At 39.9% G+C, this 12,320-nt stretch overlaps 1 protein-coding gene across 1 annotated transcript in view; it reads left to right on the top strand.

Annotated features, from left to right (window-relative positions):
• The window catches only part of KCNMB2 (potassium calcium-activated channel subfamily M regulatory beta subunit 2), a 39,884-nt gene that overhangs the window by 9,109 nt on the left and 18,455 nt on the right, over positions 1–12,320 (top strand). The window contains exons 2-3 of the mRNA XM_008051573.2: positions 7,667–7,837; positions 10,652–10,847. Of these exons, the coding sequence (XP_008049764.1) occupies positions 7,667–7,837; positions 10,652–10,847 (367 nt within the window). The remainder of the gene's footprint in view (positions 1–7,666; positions 7,838–10,651; positions 10,848–12,320) is intronic.

The raw sequence follows: 12,320 nt of genomic DNA, 5'->3' as shown, positions 1-12,320 counted from the left end.
ATTTCCTTCTGGAAGGAATACTGAATTCATTGGTGGTAGAGTCCAATGAACACTGAGGGGAAGAAAAAAGTTGGGAGTTTGTTCTAGCCATGTTTTCCTGATGTACTTGGCTTTAATAGTTCATTCAACCTGCCTATGCTGGATACCTCACAGCGTATGCTTATTGTGGCTATTTCTAGTCCACATATAAGGAATATATTTTGTGAGCGAGAGACTGAGCCTACAAAATGTGGTCTGTTTCTAACTCTTGAGTAGTTCAGTATTCACTGGGCCATAGAGGTATAAACATAAGCATTTAGTATGTGCAAGTGCCTGAAGAGCTGTAAGCCAGGTCAATTCAGACATGTTTAATTCTTCACGTCTAGTTCAAATCTTCCCCACTTCTCCTTCCTACACCTGCCTGGTGCCCCACCACCTCTCTGACAGATTCAGGACTCTCTGCAGACTTCTCTTCTGCCCTTTCCATGTTCTAGTACCCAAGCTGTCTTGTTTCTTTGACTGTCTAGAGAGTCTCATTACAATCCATAGTGTTAATTGTTAGTTCTGGACACAAATGATGCCTAAATCTAAATCTCCATCTTCTTTACCACTTCTTTTTATTAACCTCTCTTCACCAAATACCTAAAACATTGAGAGAATTTAAGAATCAGTCTCTTTTCCTCCAGACATAAACTTTTCTAAATAACCAACCACGTTAATGTGAGTGATCTTTCTAAAGTACATATCTAGTCATTGTGCTTTTATAAATTCATTTAATGTTCCTTCTAACTTCAGAAGACACACAAGATCCTTTATCTTTGGCCCCTGCCTGCCTAACCAGCTCACTGCCTGCCATCCCTTGCCCATCCTGGAATGTGTCACACTCAATCACCCCTATTCTCTCACATTATGCCTGGAAACTCTTCCCTACTCAATGGTTTGCTCATCCAAGACTCAGTTCAGTCTGCCACAGAACCCTTAGCTATCGCCACTTAAATCAGTTATGGCCTCTAACCGGCAACCCACATGCCTATAAATCATAGCCCTGGGTCAATTTATTTACCATTGATCCACTGAGTGTTCATTTCAAGGAATGCCCAATAAAGTAGTGGACAATATGCCTGAAGCCAATTTGCCAAAGAATTCATTTGCCAATCAATCATTTTGATGAATATATCAAGTTTAACTGTGTACCACAAACTTTGCATGATCATTGTAACCCTACATAGTTCTACAATAACCTGCATTAAATGGGTTAGCAGGAACCAGAAAGTTGCAGGGGGCCCAACATCTGGGGCCTTCGGGTTTTCCCCCTCTGTCTCTAAGTCTCTGTGGTCACTGTCTTGCTGTCTCTCTGCCCCTCTGTCTTTCCTCCTCTGTGTCCCAGTCACCCTCTACTTCCCGTCTACCCTTCCCTTTTCCTGCCCCCACCCCATGCTGGCCATGCCTTCCTTAATCTTCTCCCCTTTACCATTGTGTATCCCCCTTCTCTAGATCATTCCCCAAAATGTGTTTTGCTGATGCTCCTCTTCAGCCTCCCCCCAGTAGAGGGTGCCACCATTCTCACCTAAAGCCCTCCTACTGTAATAACAGGACCAAGCAGAGACAAATTAAGCATTTGGTAAAAGGATGTCATGAGGACCAAAACAAAAAACTGTTCAAATAAAACCACAGAATTTTCAAAAAGTTATTAAAAATTCCTATCCAGAATCAATTACTATAACTTTTATAAATGAGTAAAGGCAACAAATTTTGGTTAATTGATAAAATTCACAAATTCATCAAAGGGGGCATAAAGTAAAACTTGCCCCAAGACTTCAATGCTACTAAAATGTTAGCAAAATTGGCCAGGCATGGTGGCTCACACCTGTAATCCCAGTACTTTTGGAGGCTGTGGTAGGAGTAGTCTCAGTAGTTTGAGAATGACCTGGGCAACATAGCAAGAACTCATTTTTACAAATAATAACAATAATAATAATTAACCAGGTGTAGTGGTGTACGCCTATAGTCTCAACTGCTCAGGAGGCTGAGTCAGAAGGATTACCTGAGCCCAGGAGTTCAAGGCTATGGTGAGCCATGATAAGAATGCTACTGCACTCTAGCCTGGGCAACAGAGCAAGATCCCGACTCAAAAAAGAAAAAACAGTTAGCAAAATGTTACTAAAATATTAGCAAAACAGCAAATGACTCTAAAAAGAATTGGCAAACAAATATAAACTGAGAAGTTCCTATATGAATGCTAAATGTTTCTTATATTTATTAGAATATATTCACACACACATTAAAAAGACATCTATAAATATAATCACAAAAATATATTTACAGAGAGCCTAAGCCTTACTAGAAAACTTTGCTTTTAAAACTTTCAAACTGATCTCAAAATACCACAAGAAGAATATATTTGTAAGAAAAATGTACTTTATAATTGAACATGTTTTTTAAAATAGAGTCTTAAAATATTCATATGAAAAAATGCACTCATATTCATTTACTATATTTAAAATAATATTTCTTAAAACAAGTCTTTGTTAATTTTGTAAGTGTGGCAAAGTGGGCAAATTGTTCATTAGTGAACTGCTACATCAATAAATTGGTCTTTTGTGAATTAGCCATTCAGCCAACTGATTCGTTGGCAAATTGGCCCTCAGCATTTTGGCTTGTTTCCCTCTTGAACTCTCTTCAATCGGTCTCACTGCCATGCCTTGTGATGATTGATATCTCACCCAGCTTCTTCAGAACACCATGTCTTGTTCATTTTGTATCCCTAGAACTTAGCACATTATGTTTCATCTTATGAAGACTTAGAAACATTGACAAATAATAAACAAATGGATTCATAAATGGTCATAACCTGACTTCTTTTTCCCTGTAGGAATGATAACAAAAGAATCTGAATTTAAACGGGTGATAGCCAAGGAGAAAAACTTTCTTGCTCTTTTAAGTTTATATTTATGTTTGTATTTTAATAGCCTCATAAATAATCTGCTTATGATTTATAGGCTGAATTCTAATATTAAACTTTAAGCAATTGTCCAAATATGGAGCTTGAGATAAAATTATCCTGTGTTGTCTATTTCTTAGGAGTAAAAATGAAGGCTTACTGAACAACTGAAAATCTTTTATTTACAAGACGTTTTTCACAGACACTTTTGTTATATTTGGATTTGCCCTGTGGATTTATTAATAACTACCATTCTCTAAAAATATCTGGATAGAATGCTCCCTGCATATATAAAGACTGCACAAATCTACTATTTGTTATTGTTAATATGTGGTTTACCATGAAGCCACGACTGCCACATACTGCCTTGCCATGACATACCAAGGCAAGATCTGCTTCAAACTTGTAAAATCAAATTCCTATATACTATACCCATTGTTGGACAGCTGAATTTGTGATAATGCTCCTGACCTCTCTACTTCAGTGAATGGTTCTGGACATCATTCCCTTATTTCTCACCACTAACTCCCCATCCCCAATTCCTCTCAGATAAGTTCATAAAGAATTCACACGAAGAACCAAAGAGAGATGAAATATTAGCTTTCTTACTAATGACATAGTAACCACAAAGGGCTTCCTAGTATAGAGAATGATGCTTAGGCCCAAGGCCCAAAATATAGCACCATGCTGCTTCCATCTAGCATCAAAGACAACTTGGTGTAGAAGGGGCCCCTCTAACTAGCCACTCAGTCTCAGGCTATGGACACTCTTTCTCAACTGATAGTCTATCATCCACCAAATTCCAAAGTTTTATCTTCTAGACGTTTCTCCATATATCCTTTTCTATCTATTCTACCTGGAGCCTAGATCCAGCCCTTACTGTCCTTTGCCAGCACTTCGGTACTTATCTCCCAATTCCTCTCTCTGATTTAAGCCTTGCCCTGTGTCTAATCTAATCTCCACACAGCAGCCAGAATGATAATTCTGAGACTCAATTCTGATCATGTCACCCTCTGACAGCTTCCCATTCACTATAAAAGAAGGGTCAATCTCTTTAGAAAGACTTGCAAAACATTTCATGGCCTACCTACCTTTCCAAACTCATCTGCCCCAATTCCCCTATCCCATCCTCATCCCAGTAATATTAAACCACTTGTAGTCTCTGATAGTCACCATGCAATTGCAAGACTCTGTCCCTTTGTTCCTGTGAGTCCTTCTGTGTGAAATTCCCTTGACTCTACCTCATTTCGTTACTCTCATTCAACCTTGAAGATTTTGTTTAAAACACTGCTCCTTCCCTAACCTCAGGGAGCCTTCCCTAACCTCAGCCCTGGCTCTGTGTCCTGCTCCCTCAAGCTGAGGAACTTGCCCCTTTCTTCTTAAAATGCTGTGAATAGCCCCGTTGTGATATTGACCACCCAGTGCTGATATTTATTTTCATGTTTGTCTTCTGGTTGGGCAGGGGCTGTATCCCCAGTAACAAGAGGTCATCAGCACTCACGATAAGTTTGTGGACCTCAACTGAACTCTTTGCTCTTTCAAATCATTTATCTATCCCTTCATTTATCCATTAATTCAATAATGATTTATTAATGAAGTTCTTGGGTGTGAAGCTCACCTTCTTTCATTCTGTTGGATAGTATTCTGAATCCCCAGATATTTTTCAGCTGCATGGAAACAAATAATTTCCTCCCTCTCTATATATACCGGAACACAGAAAGAATATTTGTTTGTCACTTTCAAATTGTGATTTGTTTTTGAATTACCCGTTTGAATCTTTTTTATATGCTTCTTGTTCTGGTGACATAACTGACTGATTACACTTCGTCTCTTTTATGGGCACAGGCTCATATAAGTGATGCCACAGGACAAGCTAATACTCTGGAATTGTGAAACTATTGCTCCCCCTTGCTGGCTTGCATCTGCAGGAAATGCAAATCTCAACAGCGGCCATCAGAGTTAAATACATGTTGATAAATAATATTAGAGAAGTAGCATCAAGTTATTATTTTACAGCAGGTCTTTGAAGCCACTCATACCCAGACTATTGCTTCCTGCTTCAGAAGGCTTTCAGTCCACTGGCTTTAGCTGCTAATAGGCACTGATTTTTTTTTTTCTTAAATTCAAGTTCATAAAGTTTCAAGTTTAAAGAGATTTGATGTAAATCCTACAGTTTCCAAAGAAAATGTCAAAAAATACTGGGGAACTTAAAGGGTGGGTAGTTGCCTGTCTGTGAAAATCAAAAGCAGGGCAAACCAGCAAATATAGGCACCGAGCTTGGAAGTTGGAGAACAATGTAAGACATGAGCTCTCTGGGCCTCTGGCCATGGTAATGAGCAGTCAAGAGTGAGGGTGGAAGGAAGCCAGGAAGGATAGGGCCATGAAAAGATGACGAACAAAGGCCACTATTTAGGTGTGGCTCTCCTATGATGGGTCCATTGGGAAAGAGTAAGATTTGTCTAAACCACTTCAATAGATGAATTTTCAAATAATAAAAATAATCAGTTAATTTTGCACACCAGTACTTAGATTAATAAATACCCTACAACCTTATAGAAATATATTAAGTATATACACACGTTCACACCCCTATAAGGAATCAAAATACTTACAACCAGCCCAGAATGGGCCAACTGATCAGAATAGATGCCACCCATAAACACCAGTCAGGCCACCCTGGAGCACAGAACTAATTATAAGCCCTGAATAAACACAGTCCTACAAACAGCAGGCACCTCTTCCCTCCCCTGCAAAATTCAACATTGGCTTCCACTCTGGTTCCTTTCCCAAGCAGCGATGATTAGTGATAAAAATGTTAAAAGACAATCTGAAGTTACTCTTGTGCATGTTGGCTTTTTGCCTGAAGCTTTAAAATGACTTAAGGGTTTCTTGTTCCATTTTCAGTGTTCTGTTTGTCCTCCTATCTATTTCCAGGCCCTAAAGGCCAGTGAATCTCCCAGCCCCACTGCCCTGCAATCCAAATCTCCTTCCCTAAAATAGAAACCAGAGATCCTGAACGCTCCTTGGTCCCCAGCCTCAGGATTCTGAGCAATGCCTTCCTACTCATACTACTCATGCATCTCCTCAGGCACCCAGCATTCCAGCATTTTCTCCTTTCTTTACCACCATCCCCTCCAGACCTTGTTGCATGTCCAGTCCTCTATCCCTAAACTTTATATACTATTCCTTTTCTTTCTATTCAGTCCTTTAGAAAGAAAGAATAGAATAGTAGCAATTTCAGGACGTTCTGATACTCATGTAATTGTGCTATACAAGGGGGAAACTAAAACAAAAACAAAAACTTTGGGGGGCGGCAGACCTCCTTGTAGTACAGGCTTTCCCCACTAGGTAAGTGTTCTAAGAATCCATCAGCATTTGTGTACCAGCTAGCGTTGCTGTGAGAGGCTGGGTTCCACTTCAGTGAATTGTTTTTTTGGGAGTGGGGGCTATATTCTTTCAATGAGTTTGCTCATTTCATGTTGGGTGATTTATGAGCACACCTGCCACACCATCCTGAGTGTTCAGTCGTTTTTTACCAAAAATGGCATGACCCCATGCTCCACCTTCCCTATTCACCTGTTCTTCCCCACTCTACCCCACGCCCCAGCGATATTTTGTTATTGTTGTTTCCTTGGACGAAAAAAAATGCTTCAAATCTTCAAAGGGAAACACTTTGCTGATGTGGAAAAGGTGAAACAAAAAACAGCAGAAGCTTTAAAAGGCATTAAAATTGATGAGTTCAAAAACCGTTTTGAGCAGTGGAAAAAACATCTTGATAGGTATATTGCATCAAACGGAGAATACTTTGAAGGAAAGTTTAGACATGTAAGAATAAATACACAATTTTTATAAATAAATTCCAGGTATTTTGGGTCTTGCCTCATGGCTCCCTACACCATATTTGACTGGGAACATCTATTATTTATCCCATGCCAGGATAATGATTCACTTTTGCCATTTCATTTAATCATGACAATGCATCTAAACATTGTTTCCACTTTGCAGAAAATAGGGGTTGCCACTCTAAAATAAAAAAACAAAAATACTAATAAAACTGTCCAAAGTTATGAATCCTGGCCTTGATTTGACTGACATTTTTCTAACTCAATCAAGTGTTTACACATACAAGAGAAGGAGGTTGGCTCATCCCTCTACATCTTCACATCACTTATCAATCTCAAGTCAACAGAGCCCTAAGCAGCCCTAAGTCTGAGAAAAAGGCTAACCAAAATAACTTCTGTCTATCACTACTGAGGGGAAATAAGAGATTAGTTTGATAGATTACTGATGTCTGCTGCCATTTATTTGAATCAATGCTCCATTAGGTATTCAGAAATTATAAAAAGATCAGTGATGTTCAGTTTTGAGTTAAATGACAAAGTCAACAAACCCAAAGCATTTTTTTTGAAGAATTGTTCTCTTTCTTTAGAATTGGAGGGAAGGAAAATTAATTTATAGTTAGGCATGGGCCTCAAGGTAAAGAAGGAAAGTTTGTTTCTGCTCAGGACTGGCACACAGGCACATGTGTATGTGCTTGTGTGTGTGGGCCTCCCTCTGTGTATGTGTGTACGTACGTGTGTGCATGTGGGGAGGCAGTGGTTACATGCTGTAATCTAACTGCGCTTAGGTGGGTCTGGAGGTCTCCCCCAAGCCACCCTGTCACAGGAAAGCATGCACAGAAACAGCCTGCTCTCTAAAGGCATTAACTGCAAATTTCTTCTAAGATTGTGTTGTTTTCAACTTCAGGAATATTTACCAAAAAATCAGGGACCACGACCTCCTGGACAAAAGGAAAACAGTCACAGCACTGAAGGCAGGCGAGGACCGAGCCATCCTTCTGGGACTGGCCATGATGGTGTGCTCCATCATGATGTACTTTCTGCTGGGGATCACACTCCTGCGCTCATACATGCAGAGGTAAGGTCACAGGGTGGGTGGAGCCTGCCCCTTGTCTCCTCCTTCTCCCTCCTCCTCCCCCATCACTGCACCAACCCTACGGTCATCTTCCTCACCTTCTTTTCTTCTTCTTTTTTTTTTTTACAGTGCACAAATAGCAGTGTTAGATATTACAGATGCTACATAAATAAGTAAGACAAAGTCCTCAGCCTCTGAAGCAAGAAAAACAGAGGGTCATACAAAACTAAACCACAAACTTTTTTTCAGAGATAAGGATATTTTTAAAAATCACAATATGTGACAGCAAAATAATTTTATCCTAAACAGAAAGAATCTGTTTTTGATGAGACACTTGCAAGATTGACAACAAAAGAACTTAAAGAATTCCTTGCTTTCTTTTCTATTAAGAACTTAGAGAAGTGTCTGGCACACAATATTTTTCAATAATAATATCCAATAATAATGCTAAATACAGCTCTATGTGTAACCTGCCGATCAAGTGCCAGGGACCTTTTGTACATTACTTGTTTAATTCTCAGAACTACTCCATAAGGCATGAATATACTCATTATAAAAATGGCAAAACTGAGACTCAAGAGAGATATAATTTACCTGGTGTCACACAGCTCAGACATATAGCAGCACTAAGATTCAAACTCATCATCCCACTAATTCCAGAGTCCCTATTCCTGCCACTTCACACCTGCCTGCTCTCCATTTTTGCCCTTTTTCCACTCCACTTCACCCCTCCATCACCCTCCACATTAGAGGTTCTTAACTGCACGTTCTGACTTCCTCAGAAACTTTTAAAATGCTGGCGCCCAGGCCCTGCCTCAGAAGGTCCAATTTAATTGGTTTAGAGTAGAGCCCAGTCACCAATATCCCTTCAAGTTCCCCTGGTGATTCCAAGTTATGAAGGCTAAGAAACACTTCTATGCAACAACTTTTTAAAGCAACGTATTTTGAACTCTTTTCATTTTAACACTTGCTCTAGGTTCACTGAATAGACAGGAAAGCAAATAATGAGATGGTAAGTGTATTCCTGCCCGGAGTCAGCCATGTGATAAATCCCACTGGCATCTCTAGCTAACTGTTGTCCATAAATTGGACACTTGAAGCCCCGAGGAGCCCTGCCTTGCCATACCTAATGAGAGAAGTCTCATCTCAGTTACGCTTAAAGAAACAAGACCCTTTCCAATGAAAACTTGAGGTTTCAATCCAAAAGAAAATCAAACCATTTTATGGCATTTGTTTCTCCTTCTAAAGTAATACCTTCATTTTAGAAGCAAAATCTAGCTGAAATGCAATAATTTGCTGAAATTAAGGCATCCTCTTTCCCGTTTGTGGTGGCTCTGTTCTGTTTCTCTGATGGCCTTCAGCTGTGCTCATTCTCCGGAAGCGATGATGCCTCAGGCCCCCAGTGTTCACTGACTCCAAAACCACTTTCTGATCCTCACATCTGCTTAAAACCATCTAAGACTACTTCCCTCACTGTATAGCAAATCTGACCATCCAAGTCCCAGCAAAATACAATTTGCCACATCAGAGGGTTCAAGTCTAATATCTTGCCTCTGGAATAAAACTTCACACATGCAAAGGGACAGGAAGCTGTCAATGCATGTCCAGCAAAAGGAAAGGGTTTTTTTTACAAAGAAAACAGGTTGTTTTCCCATCACTATGATAATCAGCATCTACCCAGAAGCAAGCCATTGATTGCCAGTGTGTTACTTCCTAATTGCAAATGTTAACCTTGATCATAAAACTTAAGACATTTTAAAATGAAAAGTTGACCAATGGGCAGCTGGAATCTTTCCAGTTGAGAGAACCCAGGACACCCTTATGAATCCACTAGTCTGCATAGAAGGGTTCCTTAGGCCAGATATGGTGGCTCACATATGTAATCTCAACACTTTAGGAGGCCAAGGCAAGAAGTTTGCTTGAGCCCAGGAGTTCAAGACCAGCCTGGGCAAAATAGTGAGACCCCATCTCTTAAAAAAAAAATGTGAAGGGTTTCTACTGAGTTCATGGAAAGGCAAAACAGTACAACAGACTCGAACCTGGGCCTTAGAGAAACGCAGCGCCGTGTAGAACCACAATTTCCATCACTTACTAGCTATGCATCCTTGTATGTGTTACCAGATCACTCAACTTTAAAAGGAATTAATAACCAACTTATAGGGTTGTTGCAAGGACAAAAGAAGATAATTTATGTAAAGCACAAAGTAGGGTGAAAATGATGCACCAAGTGATTATTTTTGGTACAATCAAAGGGTTGAGCTATCTTTTTTCCCTTACCAGAAAGACCTTGGGCACTGTTCTTTCTTCTATCAAGGTGGACTCCAGACCCCTCCAACCCTTTGCCATCTTCCCTCCCCATCTCCCTGACACCTTCTCTGCCTACTAACTGGGCTGGATTGGGATTTGGGATGAAGAAAGCACAAAGTAAAACAGTAGAGGTAAGGGCTGGGGTGTGGCAAGAAGCCACCTACAATGCAGGGTGAGCACAGGTAGTAATTTTAAAGCCTGCCCTATGCTTACCAATGAATTCAATATGGAAAAATATATTCCAAGCATTGGGGAAAAAATTCTAAGCATTGAAAAATTCCATATCTTATGGAAGTCATTAAAAAAGTTCTCACGTGTCAAAGTTTGTCCATGATATGTTGTAAATGGTCTAAAGCTGCTCTATTCAAAGGCCTAAACTTTACACAGATTCCTCATAATATGGATTTGGAAAAGAGTTTTCAGATTCAGGAGCTGAGAAACATTTCCTCTGATTATGCCTTCCTGTTGTTAGCCCTTGGGTCTGTGTTTACTCTCACTCTTTCTCTGTAGTGTGTGGACCGAAGAGTCTCAATGCACATTGCTGAATGCGTCCATCACGGAGACATTTAATTGCTCCTTCAGCTGTGGTCCAGACTGCTGGAAACTGTCTCAGTATCCCTGCCTCCAGGTGTACGTTAACCTGACATCTTCTGGGGAAAAGTTCCTTCTCTACCACACAGAAGAAACTATGAAAATCAATCAAAAGGTAGGAGCTTGGCACACTACATTCAGTCACCCTGGAGAGTGGCGTTCCTGGCCCATCTTTCTCTGAAGCTCACCCTTGCCAGTATTTCAAAGGAGAGTCCCACCAGGAAGCATACAACTCGCCATTTGACTTTTGCCTAGAAATATTTATTTTCTGTGCAAGTTGTGGACAAATCATTCCCCCATTTTGTGATTGTGCAGATTTAGCCTTGATTTCCATTTGGAAGGGCAAAATATCTTTACTTACACAAAAACAGACTGAGTTCTTCAGAGTGAGTATACAGCTTAGGCCAAAAATCAGGTAGTTATTGTGTACCAGGGAACCATAGGGTAAAACTGAATCATGTCTTCCTATGGTCAAGGTTCCGTGACCTAGAGAATAGAACTTAACCTCTCTGAGTCTCCCCTCAGAGTTCTGTGACCTTGAGGATTTAACTTAAACTTTCTGACTCTCAGCTTCTTTTTCTCTCAAAAGACAACAAATGGCCACCTCGCAAGGTCGTTGTGCAGATTAGAACTGAGCATGGACTGTAGTTGATATCTGCCTGGGGAAGGGGGGGCACACCTCAATAAGGGTACCTGCACAATGAATATTTGTATACTTAACCCTGACTTGTACCCCACAATTTTAAAATAAAAATTAAAAGAGAGGGGGAAAACAAAGAACTAAGCATGGAAAATGCCAGTGTAGAGAAAACCTTCAACCATGGTCACAGTGTGTGAGAGAGGTGGGGGTGTCCTCCTTCATATATGTTATGTTCACAGAGGCTGAATGTTCCAGCACTGATATATTCAAGTCCACATGGTGGATGCTCAACAAATGTGTATTGTATTAAGTCTTCACATAAAATTTACATATATAAGGTATGGCATGACCAGTAAAGTGTCAGCAGAAACCACTTGCCGTTATCAATTTTCAGCTAAATATATTGAGCTTGGGGTTTATTGTAACATTTGGATGTTCAGAATACTCTTGAATACCAAGACAACCTGATACCACTCTAAGACACTAGGACACTTGGCTTTTTTACCAGGCTACAACCCTCATGAACACTAAACTTTCTGTTAAGGACATTTATGTTCGTTACAGTTGTCGGCGTTTAAATGTTATAGCTTATAGTTATTAAAAAATGCAGAGGCTTAGATGTTCAATGCTAGAACATCAGGAGTGAGTAGGATTTGTTTCTGATATATTGACACAAAGTAGAAAACCCACCTCGCATTTTGGTTACAGTAAGTTAAAAGAATTCTTGCAAATATCTCTGAGGACTCAACATAATGAATATTTCAGAGAATGTTTGAAAATGTTTGCTCTCTGTTTCCTTTCATTTGTAGCAGCCACAAATAATGCCAATCCTAACCTGTGCCGCAAATATGTAAAGCTTAGCTCTCTCACAAAATGTTTGACTTTTAAGATCTTCCCTCAAGTCAGATTTTTAAATCAAAACTGACCTGTAATGACAAATGCCTATAA

Source organism: Carlito syrichta, unplaced genomic scaffold (genome assembly GCF_000164805.1).
Source record: "Carlito syrichta isolate Samal-C Ts95f unplaced genomic scaffold, Tarsius_syrichta-2.0.1 Scaffold199577, whole genome shotgun sequence".
Classification (NCBI taxonomy): Eukaryota; Metazoa; Chordata; class Mammalia; order Primates; family Tarsiidae; genus Carlito; species Carlito syrichta.
The sequence above is the reverse complement of the archived record's forward strand: the minus strand, read 5'-3'. Positions and strand labels throughout refer to the sequence as shown.